Source organism: Siniperca chuatsi, linkage group LG24 (genome assembly GCF_020085105.1).
Source record: "Siniperca chuatsi isolate FFG_IHB_CAS linkage group LG24, ASM2008510v1, whole genome shotgun sequence".
Classification (NCBI taxonomy): Eukaryota; Metazoa; Chordata; class Actinopteri; order Centrarchiformes; family Sinipercidae; genus Siniperca; species Siniperca chuatsi.
Window position 1 is genome coordinate 2,148,573 of NC_058065.1, and position 13,780 is coordinate 2,162,352.

A 13,780-nucleotide genomic window follows, 5' to 3' on the forward strand; every position below is an offset into this window, starting at 1 on the left:
TGTGTGTTAACCAGTGTGTGTTTGACATCTAATGAAACTAAGCAGACAGCTGAAGAGAGCGGCCGTGAATGCAGATCTTTTACACCAGTTGTCACCGACGTTTTTACGAGTTCTGACTGGGCTGAAGACCAAAACCCGAACCTGAACTGTACCCACGTCCTCCATTACTGACCGTTAGCTCGCCAGGCTGATGCAAAACATTAACGCCACTCTTTCACAGTCAGAGAGGAAGACAGCGATTATTAATAAACTCCATTAAAAACACGAGCTGAGCATCAAGATTAAACCGTTTTCCAAGCAAAGACCACGTCTTACGGCCAAATACGGGCCAAGATCTACCGTTCAGAACAAATAAAGTGTTTCTGATTCTGATTCTGAAATTAACAAACAGTTACGTTCGAATGCTGAATAAGGCTGCATCGTTCTTTTGTTGTTTTCTGAAACAGGAGCAGGAGGAAGCGATCGCTTTGAAACAGCAGCAAGCAGATCCTGTGAGCACAAAGATCCACAGGTCAGTCCGCAGCATTCAGAACTGTCCGGATGACGCCATGTGACTAATTTCAGGTGTGGTTACTATGAATCACTACCTGTCCCTTTGAAAAATACACCTGGTCAACAATAGGACACATGTGAACCTGTGTGTTGAACATCACAGGGCACTAATACTGAGCTGAATGCTTCTGTGGTAATTCTACCTTTCAAACAGTCAGAAACATTTTCTTGTTCGGTAAAATCAAAAAAAAAAGACTGGTGCTGCATTCATGTGGTGTCAGAATAATCGGACAAATTAGTTTCCGATTGTAAAAATGAATGTGAACGCAGAAAAAACACTCGGAAAGTCGGTGAAAATTGTGGCACACGACCTGCTGAGTTGACGTCATATTACGCAGAAACATGTTGGACGAAAGTAAATGTTGGGTCGATGGTAAGAAGCTTTTTATTAATTCACGTACTAATATTATACTAATACTGGAAAAAGCTACGAAACGTGTTGTTTAAACTCTTTAAACACTGAGCAATAAAATACAACACATCTTCTTTGTCGCGTCCATGTTGTTTCCACGTTACGACTTAAAGCTCATGAACACGCCGAAGTCGGAAGAGCGACTTCCCAACTCGGGAAACGGGACCGTCCGAGGAGCACGTGAATGCACCATGAGTGGAAAATGAACTTTAAGTATCTGTGTTGTTTAGCCTGTCAATGAACTAAATCTAAGTTAGCAAACACACACGGACTTTTTAATAATTTAAAAAGATAAGTGTGACAATTTGGTTTTAATCCCGCTTCCTCTCAGTCTATAACATTCAAAACGAGTACGTCTACATGTTTTGTACTTCCATACTATTTCCAGCGTAGCAGGACGTTTTCTACCTTCACGTCTATCGTTTGTACTTCTCTCGAGGAGTGTGGACGTCCTGTCTGCTCCCACTATGACTCCGAAGGTCCTAAATCTAAATGAGCACACCTGTAGTGCAGTTTAGACCGGGGTTACTGGCAGGTATGTACTCAGTCACCTCACACTCCTCACACAAACTATACGGATTCACGGCGTCGACCAAACAGCGAAGGTTATGTTCCAAACTGATTCACAGTCACAGCAAACACACAGAGACAGAAGAAGAAGACAATCCAACGGGATGAAGAGATGAAGGGCTGACAGAATGAGAGGATGAAGAGATCCGTCCCTCACAGCAGAGGTCAGGAGTCCCGGACGATCACATGACTGCGTTTCCCTGCCCGGGTCCCAAATCAACAGCATTGTGTTTCTCCTACAACACACTGACGTCTCCATAGCAGTTATTTACTGTTTCACACTTCCAGTATTAGTTATTTAAGGTAGTACTTTAGTCAACATACATGTGTGTGTTTTGTATTTGTATTGTACATAAACATTATTTAAAGTTTGTTACGTACACAAAAAAGGAGGAAAGAATCTCTGAATAGTAAATGTTGTAAACATTTTCCATTATATATTTGTTTAGATGTATATAAGTATACACCTATTTGGAAGTACTTGCAATCATATAAATCTATAGATATTTGAAAGTATACAAGTACATCAACATTTGAAAATATTTGGAAGTATAAAGTAGATAGATATTAGGAAATATATAGGAAAGTATATACATATTTGGAAGAATTGTATGTAAATATTCAGATATTTTGAGGTACATAAATTGTAAATATTTACAAGTATTTGAAAGTATACAGAAAACATTGATATCTGAAAGCCTTTGGAAGTATATAAGTATATACAGAGTTGGAAATATTTGGGAGTACAGTGTACAAGTATATAGATATTTGAAGTACGCAGATGTTTGGAAATATTTGGAAGCGTGGAGGTCGATAGATATTTAGAAGTATATGGATATTTGGAGAGATTTAGTATATAGTAGAAGCACACAGATAACTGGAAGTACATAAGTATATCCTGTAGATATCTGGAAGTACTTGAATGGATTTTATGTGGCGTCTGATTGTCAGACTTGTTTCTGTGGGGAGGGGTTTAGCTGTCGGACCTGGGCGGGGAAAGTGTGAGGCGAGGGGAGGGGAGATGGCGTTACCTTCCGCAGTACCAGAAAGGCCGTCGGCTTTGAAGTTGCTGGTGCTCTTCTTCCGCCGGTGCTTCTTGCGGTTGGCGTGCGGCGACGGCGGCGGCTCCATCTTGGGACTGGTGGTGCTGGAGATGCTGGGACTGGAGCAGACCGAATCTCCCAGGCCTGTATCTGCAAATTCAAACACTGACATAAATCTAACTGGATTAGATCTCTACAAAGATCAGCTCGTTCAGTGACCTCAGGGTGTCACATGACTGTGCCTGTAGACCGGCTGCAGGCAAAACGCTGAGGTCAGGTATCAAGACCTTTTTCTTCTTCTACTATTCCTTATTTCCCCTTTTTATATAAAACTGATACGGTGACAAAAAATGCTGAAAAATAGCCACAGTATTTCCAAGCATATAAGTATATACATACATACATATTTGGAAGTACATGGAAGTATTTCAATCTTTAGATATTTGGAAGAAAACAAAGATATTTGAAAGTACACAAGGATATATATATATATATATATTTGAAAGTATATAAGGATATAGATTATTCCAAAGTATATAATATTTTTAATGTATTTGACATTTTACGTTCGCAGTTGCTAATGTCAGTGACTAAAGCTACAGGAAGCCGAATCTTCTTCACAATAAAAGCCTTACACTGGTTGGCCAGTGGACAGAGACAGGAAATGTTGTGTTTACACAAACAGAAACTTTAATTAGAGATTTCATTCCAGCTCAGAGCGGAAACATGATATTGATCTTGCGTCCCAGCACTGGCTACCTGTTAGTTTCCCGAATTGATAATAATGTTGTACTAATTACTTTTAACGCACTTCCTGTTTTATAGCATGCACTTCCTGTTTTACAGCATGCACTTCCTGTTTTACAGCACGCACTTCCTGTTTTGGTGCCAGCTCCAGCAGACTGATATTCGAGTTCATGTTTGTTCAACGTCCACCATGCAGAGATTAGCAGACTCCTGCACGTCTTATCGATGGGACATTTATTTACTTCGTTTCACTAAACAAAAGCGTAATCAGGAATATGGACAAGCGTCACTTTTGTTACAGTTGTGTGGATTATCCAATCAGAGGACTACAAAAATGGGGTCTATCAGTGGATGGAACACCTTGACATCTAGCGAGCGAGGCTTTCAGAAGAGTCTCTCTGCCCTCCACTCTTCACGGCGGCCGCTGACAGCTGTGACTGTCGGCGGAATAAAATAACATTCAGCTTCCATCAATATCACAGCGCGGCGGCGACACTGACATGGGCGCGGTGTGTGTGTGTGTGTGTGTGTAGATGGAAACACACGCACACACGTGTATACACAAGCGCTCGCTGGCCGCCGCGTCCCCCGAACGGCGGACAGCCCCAAGGACGGCCATAACTTATTTTACAATCGTTTAGTCTCAGCTCAAGTGGAAAATGTGACAACTTATCTCTGCTGACAAGATGCCATCCCCAAGAGTGCAATTAACTGCCGTGGATTAACGGCCCTCCCATCTGCACGCCGCGCTCCTTCCACGCCACCCCACCCCACCCCCACCCCCACCTCCACCCTGAGCCTCAAGACTTCCTCCTGCTGCTGCTTCACTTTCCCTGCATCCCTCCCTCTGCTCATCTCTCCTGGTCGTCGTCGTCTCTCGTGGGTTTTGACTCAACAGTTTGGACACCAGCTGCTTTGACTGCGCTGACCAATCAGAACCACACTTCCTGGTCGCCGTCAGGTGAGACGCAGCGGCTTCATCTCATACAATGATTAATTAATTTGCTCTTATCACTAACTTAAATGGTCAGTTGTGGCAAGAGCTTTGAAGGGAATCCCAGTTTTATTTCTAGGAGTTTTATTATACACAAACTTTAAAGATCTACTTCCTCCAGGATCCTCTGGGTGTCAAGTCATCTTCAATCTGTAATAACTGTTCCTGTACAACCAGGGATTATTTTCAGCATCGCAGAGACGCTCGCTTTTTTGTAATTACTGATAGAAATGGTTGTAATAAACTAACTTTATCCACTAATGGCTGCAAACGCCTCACAAAAGTAAAAGGAAACACTCCCACCTCCTCTACGGAAACACCAGATCTAAACATTTGTTCAGTAACATTTGATCTTTTCTTAACTTCTACAAGTATTTGTTCTATTTTTAGATACTTGTTAGATTATTCATTGATTTTAAAGGTAATGTTATGTTGTTTCTGTTGTACATGTGTGACAGAGAATTGACAGTCAAGTCTTTTGTGTGGAGTTTTAAATGTTTTGTTCAACTTTCCGGATACCAAAGCTTGAAGCTTCACTCGCTCATCTTGTTACGAACGCCAACGGAAACTTCCAGTTCCCCCAGTTTCCCCTGTTGCAGTTTTAAAACTTGTATAGAAATAAATACAAAAGTCACAATGACATATCAGATTTTTCATTTTTCTGGTCATCGTGTCGTTCAGGAACGTCGCCGGGATCCAGATCAAGATGCAACCCGGGTCCCTGTCCTCCGTCTTTAAACGCAGAGTCACGCTCATCAGGTCTGGGTCACTTTCAGGTTTAAATCTTATCTGAACAATAAGAGCTGAAGGTGTAAACAGAGCTGCTGTCTGATGAAACAAACTGTAACTGAACTGACTTGTGTAAACTGTGTGTGTGTGTGTGTGTGTGTGTGTGTGTGTGTGTGGCCCCTGGGAGTCCATTGAAAGCATTTCACAGCTTTAAACGTTATTTGAGGAAGGCTGGAGGGCACAACACTGACGACAGAGCTGTCAGTCAAGCTTATCGTCACGGCAACACACACACACACACACACACACACACACACGGCCCGACAGCTGTCAGTCTTAACTGTGTGTTTGTAACGTCTTGGATAAGGTAATACTGGCACTTAACAAGTCACACACTCTTGCACATAAATAATAACAGACACAGAACCACAGTACACACACACACACACACACACACACACACACACACACACACACACACACAGTGCCCATTAGCTTGACAAACAGTTAAGGCAGCATTAGAGGTCTTAGAGGTCTGGCAGGTGGATCAATAGGAGACAAATGATAGGCTCCCCCACGGAGCTGCGCACTGGGGCCTTCTGAACCCCAGCAGGCTGCCTGTGGCGGAGCTGCGTGTGTGGACCTGATCTGTACGAGGCAGCTGCACGATCACTTTTAAATAAATCCATCTGGACCAAAAGATGGTTCAGTCTGGATTCACAGGAAGTGGCTGCAGAGAATTATCACATGACTTCATGCTTTTGTTTAAGTTGTAAAACTTTTACTTTTAAAATAAGGAAATAGAGTCCAAAGTCTTTTTTTCTGACTCCAGTAACAGATTTAAAACTTTCATCGGCGTAATCAGGCCGACATCACCATTGTTTTTTACCTGTGCTGACTCCGGAGTTGGCGATGACGGTGGCGTCGGTCCACTGGTCGGCGCTGGAGACGGAGTACGAGCGCTGGTGCATCCCCTCCAGACCTCGGCTGTTGAAAGACACCAAGCTGACGCCGCTCGCCATCTGCGACACCGACGAGCTGCTGGTCACCGAACCTGAGAGAGCAGGTCAGGTTTCAGTCTGAGAGGAGGGGGGGGCGTCACAGCAAACCGCCCCGTCCCAGAATACACTTCTGGTGCTTCGAGCACGCTTAACAGGTAAAACTGTAAACGCTCCTTCCAACTGTTATCTTTTTCTGGTGCATGCATTTCCACATGATGCAATTCCTAAAAGCAGGGATTGATTATTGGATTATTGGATATTACTACTATCTAATACTTATGCTGTAATTTGTAAACGTGTAGCTAACTTCAGATTACTATTAAACTAACCGTTAGTGTAAAGCACCGCATCATATTTTATAAGCTCCTCGTATCTTTGGCATGTAAAATCCTTATCTGTGCTAAGTTTAGTAACTAAAGCTGTAAAAATAAATGTAGTGGAGTAAAAAATACAATATTTCTCTCTGAAATGTAGTGATATACAAGTATGAAGCAGCGTAAAATGAGTACAGCGCGTGAGGAAATGCAGCACCACTGCTACAGTTATTTATTTCTGTCAGAGACGACCGACAGGAGAGGCAGCGACAGGAGGCAAGGCGATACAAGACGTTCAAACACTTAGACACAATTAAAACATACGCACAACAACAGCGATCTACGTACGGAGTTCCAGAGAAGTAATTAATAAAAAAGCAGCTGCAGCGATAAGAAACTGTCTCTCGTAATCAGTTATTAGAGGAGGGTAACGAAATGAAGGCGTGGAGCTTTAGCATCTTTTGCAACTCGGGCAAACTGGAACGAGTGACGGCCAAACTTTAGGAATGACCGTACTGATGATTCTGCTGGAACGTAACAACAGGAGCTAAAAGAGGCTGAAACTCTCTGACACACACCGTTAGCCAGCTGAGCTGCAGGCTAGTTAACGCAGAACGTGATTTGGCGCCCAAGACGGTCTTTAATCTGACATCTGTGGTGGGTGCGGCGCTGTCAGGTCACGCGACCTCCTCAAACAACAGATCAGGAGCGAGACGCTCGTATTTACTGTCGCCAGCAACAGGAAGTCGAGAGACGGAAACAGGAAATGGAACAAACGATCATCACTGAAGCAAGGGAACAGCTGTTGTCAATTTTTCTCTCATTTCAGTAAAAATCTCTCTTGAAAAACAGACAAAATGTCAAGACTGGTGTTTTATCTTTTTGCAGCGCATGCGTCCAGTCATGTAACACACACACACACACACACACACACACACACACACACACACAGAAACACGGGGAGACCATAAAAGGCAGCTTCTTACAAGCTGGCTGCTTAAATCAAACCCTTGAGTTAGTAAGAGGCTGCCGGGTGAATCATCCCCCTCCCTCACCCCTCCTCTCACCCCCTCCCTCACCCCCTCCCCTCATTCTCTCATTACAGCTCATTTCTTGGTGCTGGCTGAGTGGAGCCAGGACTCTGATTGCATTAATATTCATGACAATAATTAGTACATGGAGTACGGCTCACTGAATATTCATGCTATTAGCTCGGGCCTCCTGGATCCCTGTGTGTGTGTGTGTGTGTGTGTGTGTGTGTGTGTGTGTGTGTGTGTGTGTGTGTTTGATTTAAGCAGCCACCTCATAAGAGCTGCTTTTATGTGTGTGTGTGTGTGTGTGTGTGTGTGTGTGTGCACGGAGGAGCGCTCGTTCCTCTCCACCTTTTGTTTTACGACGTCTTCCTTCAGGTGGAAACAAGCGTTTTGTGTGTTTCAAGGCTGCACTGTTTTTTTTTTTTTATTCAAACTCTTCTTTGAATACTCAACCTTTATTGATCCAGGAAGGACAAAACACGCTCGTGTTAATGACGAGGCATCAAGAGGAGCAATTAGAGGCACAATTAAAAAATAAAGTCATGTCGGTGTAATTGCTGGTTGCTCCTTAACATCTTTAACTTATCTGAAGGAGTAACTTCGACCCTTTAACGTGACGCTGGACGTCAGGAGAGTGGCGTACAAACACAAACAAATACCACATCACAGAAACCTTTTTCCAAACTTTTCAAACGACACCCGCTGTGACACCCAAATGTTCTCTTTTTTACGGGTATTTATTACATTTTCAGATTATTTATTACATTATTTATTTGTCTGATTTTGCTTTTAATCACCAAATCCTCGGGTGACGTTATGCAACATTGGTTTGAGATAAAGGACCTCTAAGTATTAATCTCAAATTTTCTATTTTGAGGTTACTGAAGCACAAAGATGCACTTCCTGATCTTACTGTAGCACCTCAGACTTCACTGTTGATGTTTAAAATGTTGATGTATGGAAATAAATCCTAAAAGAATTTGGAAATCTAAACGCACAAATCAGATTATTCGGGTCATTTATCTGAACTGAGGCGTAAGATCTCTTTGTGCTATAGAAATATAATTCCTTGTCTTGTGTTCAAGAAGAATTCAAACCTAAAAGGTCTCAGGTGAAACCCGTCCCTCACCTGGAGTCTGTCCGAGCTGCATGCTGCTCATGTCCTTCGTCAGGCCGTTGGTTTTGGGACTCGGCATGGCGGCGCAGGTGGACACGGCTCGAGGCGGCCTCTTCCCCGGGACCTTCACCGTGGTCCTCAGCAGGTCGATCTCCTTACCGTGGACGTTCTGCATGTAGTCCTGAGAGACGGGGGAGACAGAGGGGGGAGACAGAGGGGGGGGAGACTGAAGCTTTGATGCTAAAAGAAACAAATCAACTGTTCCGCGGCGGAGCACAGCATTTGTTTGTCAGATTTACCAAAGACCTGCGAACACCTCGTTTGTCCTCATCGTTCAAAAAGGCGAAAGAGCAAAGAAACTACATGAAACTATAAAAGCCAAAATTTTAATGTTCAAAATCCATTTCCATCCATTTAAACTGAGTATCGAGACTTTTTTTACGGCTTCTTTAGAGTGAAAAATGAAAACTGAGACAACAGAGGAAGTAAAATCAACTACTGACCAATCAGAGGACAGTTTGCATGATTAGATGTATTTCTCAACACACTGAACTGAATTTGATTATTTAACTGTTAAATAAATAAGTGATTTGTTGCAGGATTGCATGTTGTAATTTTTAAATAAAACAATTATAAAAAAATAAAGCAAAGAATAAAGAAAAGAAGAACACACCAGAGTGAAACTGAGTTCATCGTGAGTGTGTCATTCTTCGGTGGGAGGGGATTACTCCGGATAATAAAGCAGCTAAATCCCTAAATACTACAACGGAAACAAAGCTAATCCCTCAAAGCGGCGCTGAAGTGGCGGACCACGCCGGCTCTGATTGGCTCCGCCCGCACGCCAACACGCCCAAAACACAACCCACCGCTGTCGGACGCCGCGGCCGCCCGCCCGCCCCGACGATGAGCACTCCTCCGGTCCGAACGGGCGGATCACACGAGTGAATGAAAAGACAAGTAGAGGTGTTAACGACGGATGATAGGCGCTTGTTAAATCCACCCCCTCTTCCCTCTGAGCCGGGTGGAGTGTCAGCGGTGACCTGAGAGGAGCAGGGCATTGTGGGAGGTCAGCCTCCTCTTCAACATGAAGGAGACGAGGAGAAACAAAGCGCCCAACAACCCGCTGGGCCGGATTAAAACCACTGGGTGAGAGTGCGTGCTACTGTGCTGCTATCTTTGTGAGGACCGGCGCTTTTTAGACGAGAGAGCGAGGACATTTTTAAATGTGAGGACACTTTAAGAAAATTTGATATTTTTGCTTAAAGTCATATTTTTTCCCCCAAAGAAAGAATATTATTAGACAGCGAGGACAATTGGGAAAGGAGCACATTTTTGAAAAATAGGAATTTTTTTTGAAAATGAGGACATGCATAAGAAGTGAGGACATTTTTGCAAAGTAACTACATTTTTAGAAAGTGAGAATATTTTGGAAAGTCTTCTTCAAAGGGCTGTTTGAGGGTTTAGACCTGGTTTAGGTTTGAGGTTTAAATCAGGTTCATGATGTTGTGACGTCCTTGGACGTAGGGTGAAGCAAGTCATATGAAGCTGATTGGCTAATTCCTGTCACATGACCTGCGGTGCGCTAGCTGCATTAGAAAAGCTGAGATTTGTGCATTCGGTGTCACTTTCGGTTTTGAAAATAATCAATTTGTGCGCACAAAAGACACTAAATCTGACCAAAATCTCAGACAGACATTTACAGGAGCGAGGACCAGAAAAAACGTCCTCACTTTCCAGCTCTAAAGCTCTAATTGGTCCTCACAAAGATGGAATTACTAGAGCTTACTCTTATTATACACACACTCTAACTCTCTCTCTCTCAGCGTTTCCCGCCTCCCTCTGGCAGCTCGGCTGACAAAAGGCCAATTCAAAGCCAAGTGCTCTCGACGGCGTCTTAACAAGCCACCGGAGAGCCCTCGAGCCAGGGGCCCGCTGGGTAAACCCTCCACACACACACACACACACACACACACACACACACCCCTCCGACAGATTGACCGAGGTAATTGAGTCTCCATTTGCATCAGGGAGCTTTCATCATCGGCCCGATCGTCCACGCCACGCAGCGACGTCCAGGACGGATGTGTGCATCGACCAAACACACCGACAGCAGGTGGTGTGTGTGTGTGTGTGTGTGTGTGTGAGCAAACGTATCTGCATCCGTCGAAGAAAGGAAGTGTGTTTATAGCTGTTTGAGTGAGTGTCCAGTGTGTATGTAAATGTGTGTGCGTTCCCTCGGTATAAATGGATGCATAAACGGCGACGTCGGTGTGAAAAATGCAACACGAACAGAGAGCCGAATACTGCTGACACCGAGGGAAACACGGATCCATAAAGAGCGAGCTCGCCCAAAAACACGATCGATGGATAAAGAGACGACAGGAGATAAAAGAGGAGAAGAAGAAGCTCAGCGGCCCGACAGGAAACATTAAGCAGGAAGTGATGAAGGTGTAAAAATGGATGAAAGAGACAGTGGAGGTGTTTTTATTTCAGAACTAAAGCCAAATAAAGTCCAAAACATAAAGAACACAAACACAGGATTTACACTCAGTCGCCGGTTTATTAGGTACGCCCAGCTAAAACTAATCCGACGCTCCTGCAGCGAATCCTCCGTGAAGGTTATAATGTTTTAGTTTGTGCTGCTGTTTAGGTGTTTCGCATTATACTGACAGGTGTTTCGAATATTATGTCCACCTCATTTAGACTTACTCTGTTTTATTTTAGTGAGACTGCAGGAGTCACAACACTGTCATGAAATATTTGAATGAATATATATATATATATATATATATATATATGAATATATATATATATAACTGTTTAATCCATGAAAAAAGTTCTGTTCATTATTATTCTTTACAATACTTTGTTTATATATTTGTTATTCTATATATCTTTATATATATATTCTATATATATTTGAATTATTATTTATTTGATTCTTGTATTTACTTGTTTTCAATTTTATTATTGTTAATTATTGTGAGAACACCTGAGCAAGTTTCGCTTGCTGATGAATATCGCAGCTGAAAGATCAGGAAAAAGGTAGTAAGTGGCCATTAAGTTCCAATTAGCGTTAAACATTAGACGCGGCTGTGCTGAACGGTAAGCTGAATGAAACTGAATCACATCATCACAGCAGGTCTCAGCCTCCTCGGTGGCAGCGTTTAGTGCCTTTGTACCATTTCGTCTCGTTACCTGTTCACCTGCAGGGAGGCGTGGCCACAGGAGACGCTGCCGCTCACTTTGACGTCGGAAGTTGGCGACGAAGCAGATTAAAATCTTGATTTAAACCGCCCTCTTCAGTCCTACAGAACCACTTTAAATAGTGCGTCTTTGTATTTCAGCCTGAACAACAACTCTCACCGCGCACAGCGAGGCGAGAGGCGATTAATTACTCCCTCGCCTGTTTTTGGCCTGTTCTTCACTTTGGAGGAGACTTTTCTTGCCAATTAGGTGGCATCTATTGCCATCCACTTAATTAGCGGCATTAATGTGATTTCTTTGCACATAGTCGGGCAATTAGCGGCGCTGATTGAGTTTCATTCGATTAGCCTCCGCAAACAAGCTAATTGACGCCTGAGCTGCACATGCAACGCGCTCAGGAAAACCTGGCTTTTCGGAGCTGGAGGGGGTGTGTGTGTGTTTATACATGAGTGTGTGTGTGTGTGTTGATGTGTTAAGTGATGAGTTTTAACACTAATTTACTGCATCAGCTGCTCTAATCGCTGATGGACGTGTGCAGTTCGGTGGAGTGGAAACAAGCACGAGCAGCTTTGAGGGAATCAAACCAACAACTCCCGGCTGCAGGAGTGCCTTGCTCAAACCCGCTGACCACAGGGATGCTGGGACTCCAACTTACAACCCACTGAACCTCTGGGTTCAAACCTCTATCGTATCATTTGTGCTCAGACATTTGATTCGCTTGTTTTAGTTGATCGACAGAAACTATTTTGAGTCATTTCTCAAGCAAGATTACCAAACACCTGCTGGTTCCAGCTGCTGAAATGTGAGGATTTTCTGCTTTTCTTTGTCTTATGTGACAACAGTGTGAATGTTTTGAACTTTTAGTGGGTCACAACAAGCTATTTGAAGGTATTTTTCTCTATTTTCTGACATTTTATGGACAAAACAAATGATGGATTAATAGAGAAAATCATCTGAAGAAATAGTTGCAGCCCTAAATGTTTCTCCTCCTTCATTTGTCTCTTCTCTGTCTTTCAGTCTGAGTGAGAAGTCTTCACGGGTCCAAAATCTTGGACGTAATCCAAAACTAACCTGTGCTAAACCGACTTGAACCTAAAGTGCATAAATTAATGAAAAAAGAGACCTGATCGGAGAGGCACCCGAGGACAGTCAGAGCTTAAAATCAGTACAAACCACACTAAAAAACAAATGTCCACGTCACCTAAATACAACAAAAACAAACTGATGGCTCAAGTAAAGTTTTGTTCAACGACATCTCCGTCCTGACAACCCTTTGTCTATAAAATGACCCGAGATAAGATGTTCAAATATCTTGTTTAGTCCAAAACCTGAAGATGTTCAGTTTACAACAATATAAAACAGAAAAAAGCAGAAAAAATACAGATTGAAGAAGTTAGTAGCAGCTAATATTTCGCATTTTTGCTTGACAAAGTGACTCAAAACGATTAATCATTTATCACAATAGTTGCCAATTAATTTCCGGATGATAGACTAATCGATTCATTGACTAATTGTTTCAGCTCTAGTCCTGCCCTGACCTCCAAAAGTCTGTTAGTTTAACTTGATATTAAATGGAAATATTAAATCATTTTCTGGCTTCATTATTTAACAGAACTTTTCCTCTGATACTTCAGTTGTATTTATTAATGTATTTGAAGCAAAATCTCCATGTTATTTACAAAATGTAAGTCTTGTCATGAATGTTTTCCCCGCTGTAGATTAAACACTTGATTGGGAAAACATAATAAACTAAATTTAATGAAAAACCTGTCGTTCATGACAAAGAATACGTGGATAAAAGCTGTCGAAAGTAAACGCTCCGAGCATCGATGTGAAGCACAAGGCTGAGAGAAATTCAGCACCAGCAATTCAGAGAAAGAAAAAGAGACGGAGAGAGTGAAAGACACAAAAAGTGTGTGTGTGTGTGTGAGAGAGAGATAATAAAGCAGCGTCGGGGCAGGATATTGTGCCAACAGGGCAGAGAGCCGGGGCAATTAGCAGAGACATTACAGCTGATATTCACATCATCAACGCCGACGTGGGCAAACAGATGACGAGTC

At 42.8% G+C, this 13,780-nt stretch overlaps 1 protein-coding gene across 9 annotated transcripts in view; it reads right to left on the reverse strand.

The window, feature by feature from the left end:
• Positions 1-13,780, reverse strand: part of agap1 (ArfGAP with GTPase domain, ankyrin repeat and PH domain 1) — a 193,345-nt gene that overhangs the window by 43,433 nt on the left and 136,132 nt on the right. For 5 of the 9 annotated variants that reach the window (XM_044187456.1, XM_044187457.1, XM_044187455.1 and 2 more), the window contains 3 exons: positions 8,526-8,694; positions 5,937-6,101; positions 2,566-2,742 (listed from right to left, as the gene is read on the reverse strand). In XM_044187456.1, the coding sequence (XP_044043391.1) occupies positions 2,566-2,742; positions 5,937-6,101; positions 8,526-8,694 (511 nt within the window). The remainder of the gene's footprint in view (positions 1-2,565; positions 2,743-5,936; positions 6,102-8,525; positions 8,695-13,780) is intronic. The other 4 variants (XM_044187458.1, XM_044187452.1, XM_044187454.1 and 1 more) reach the window with 2 other exon arrangements.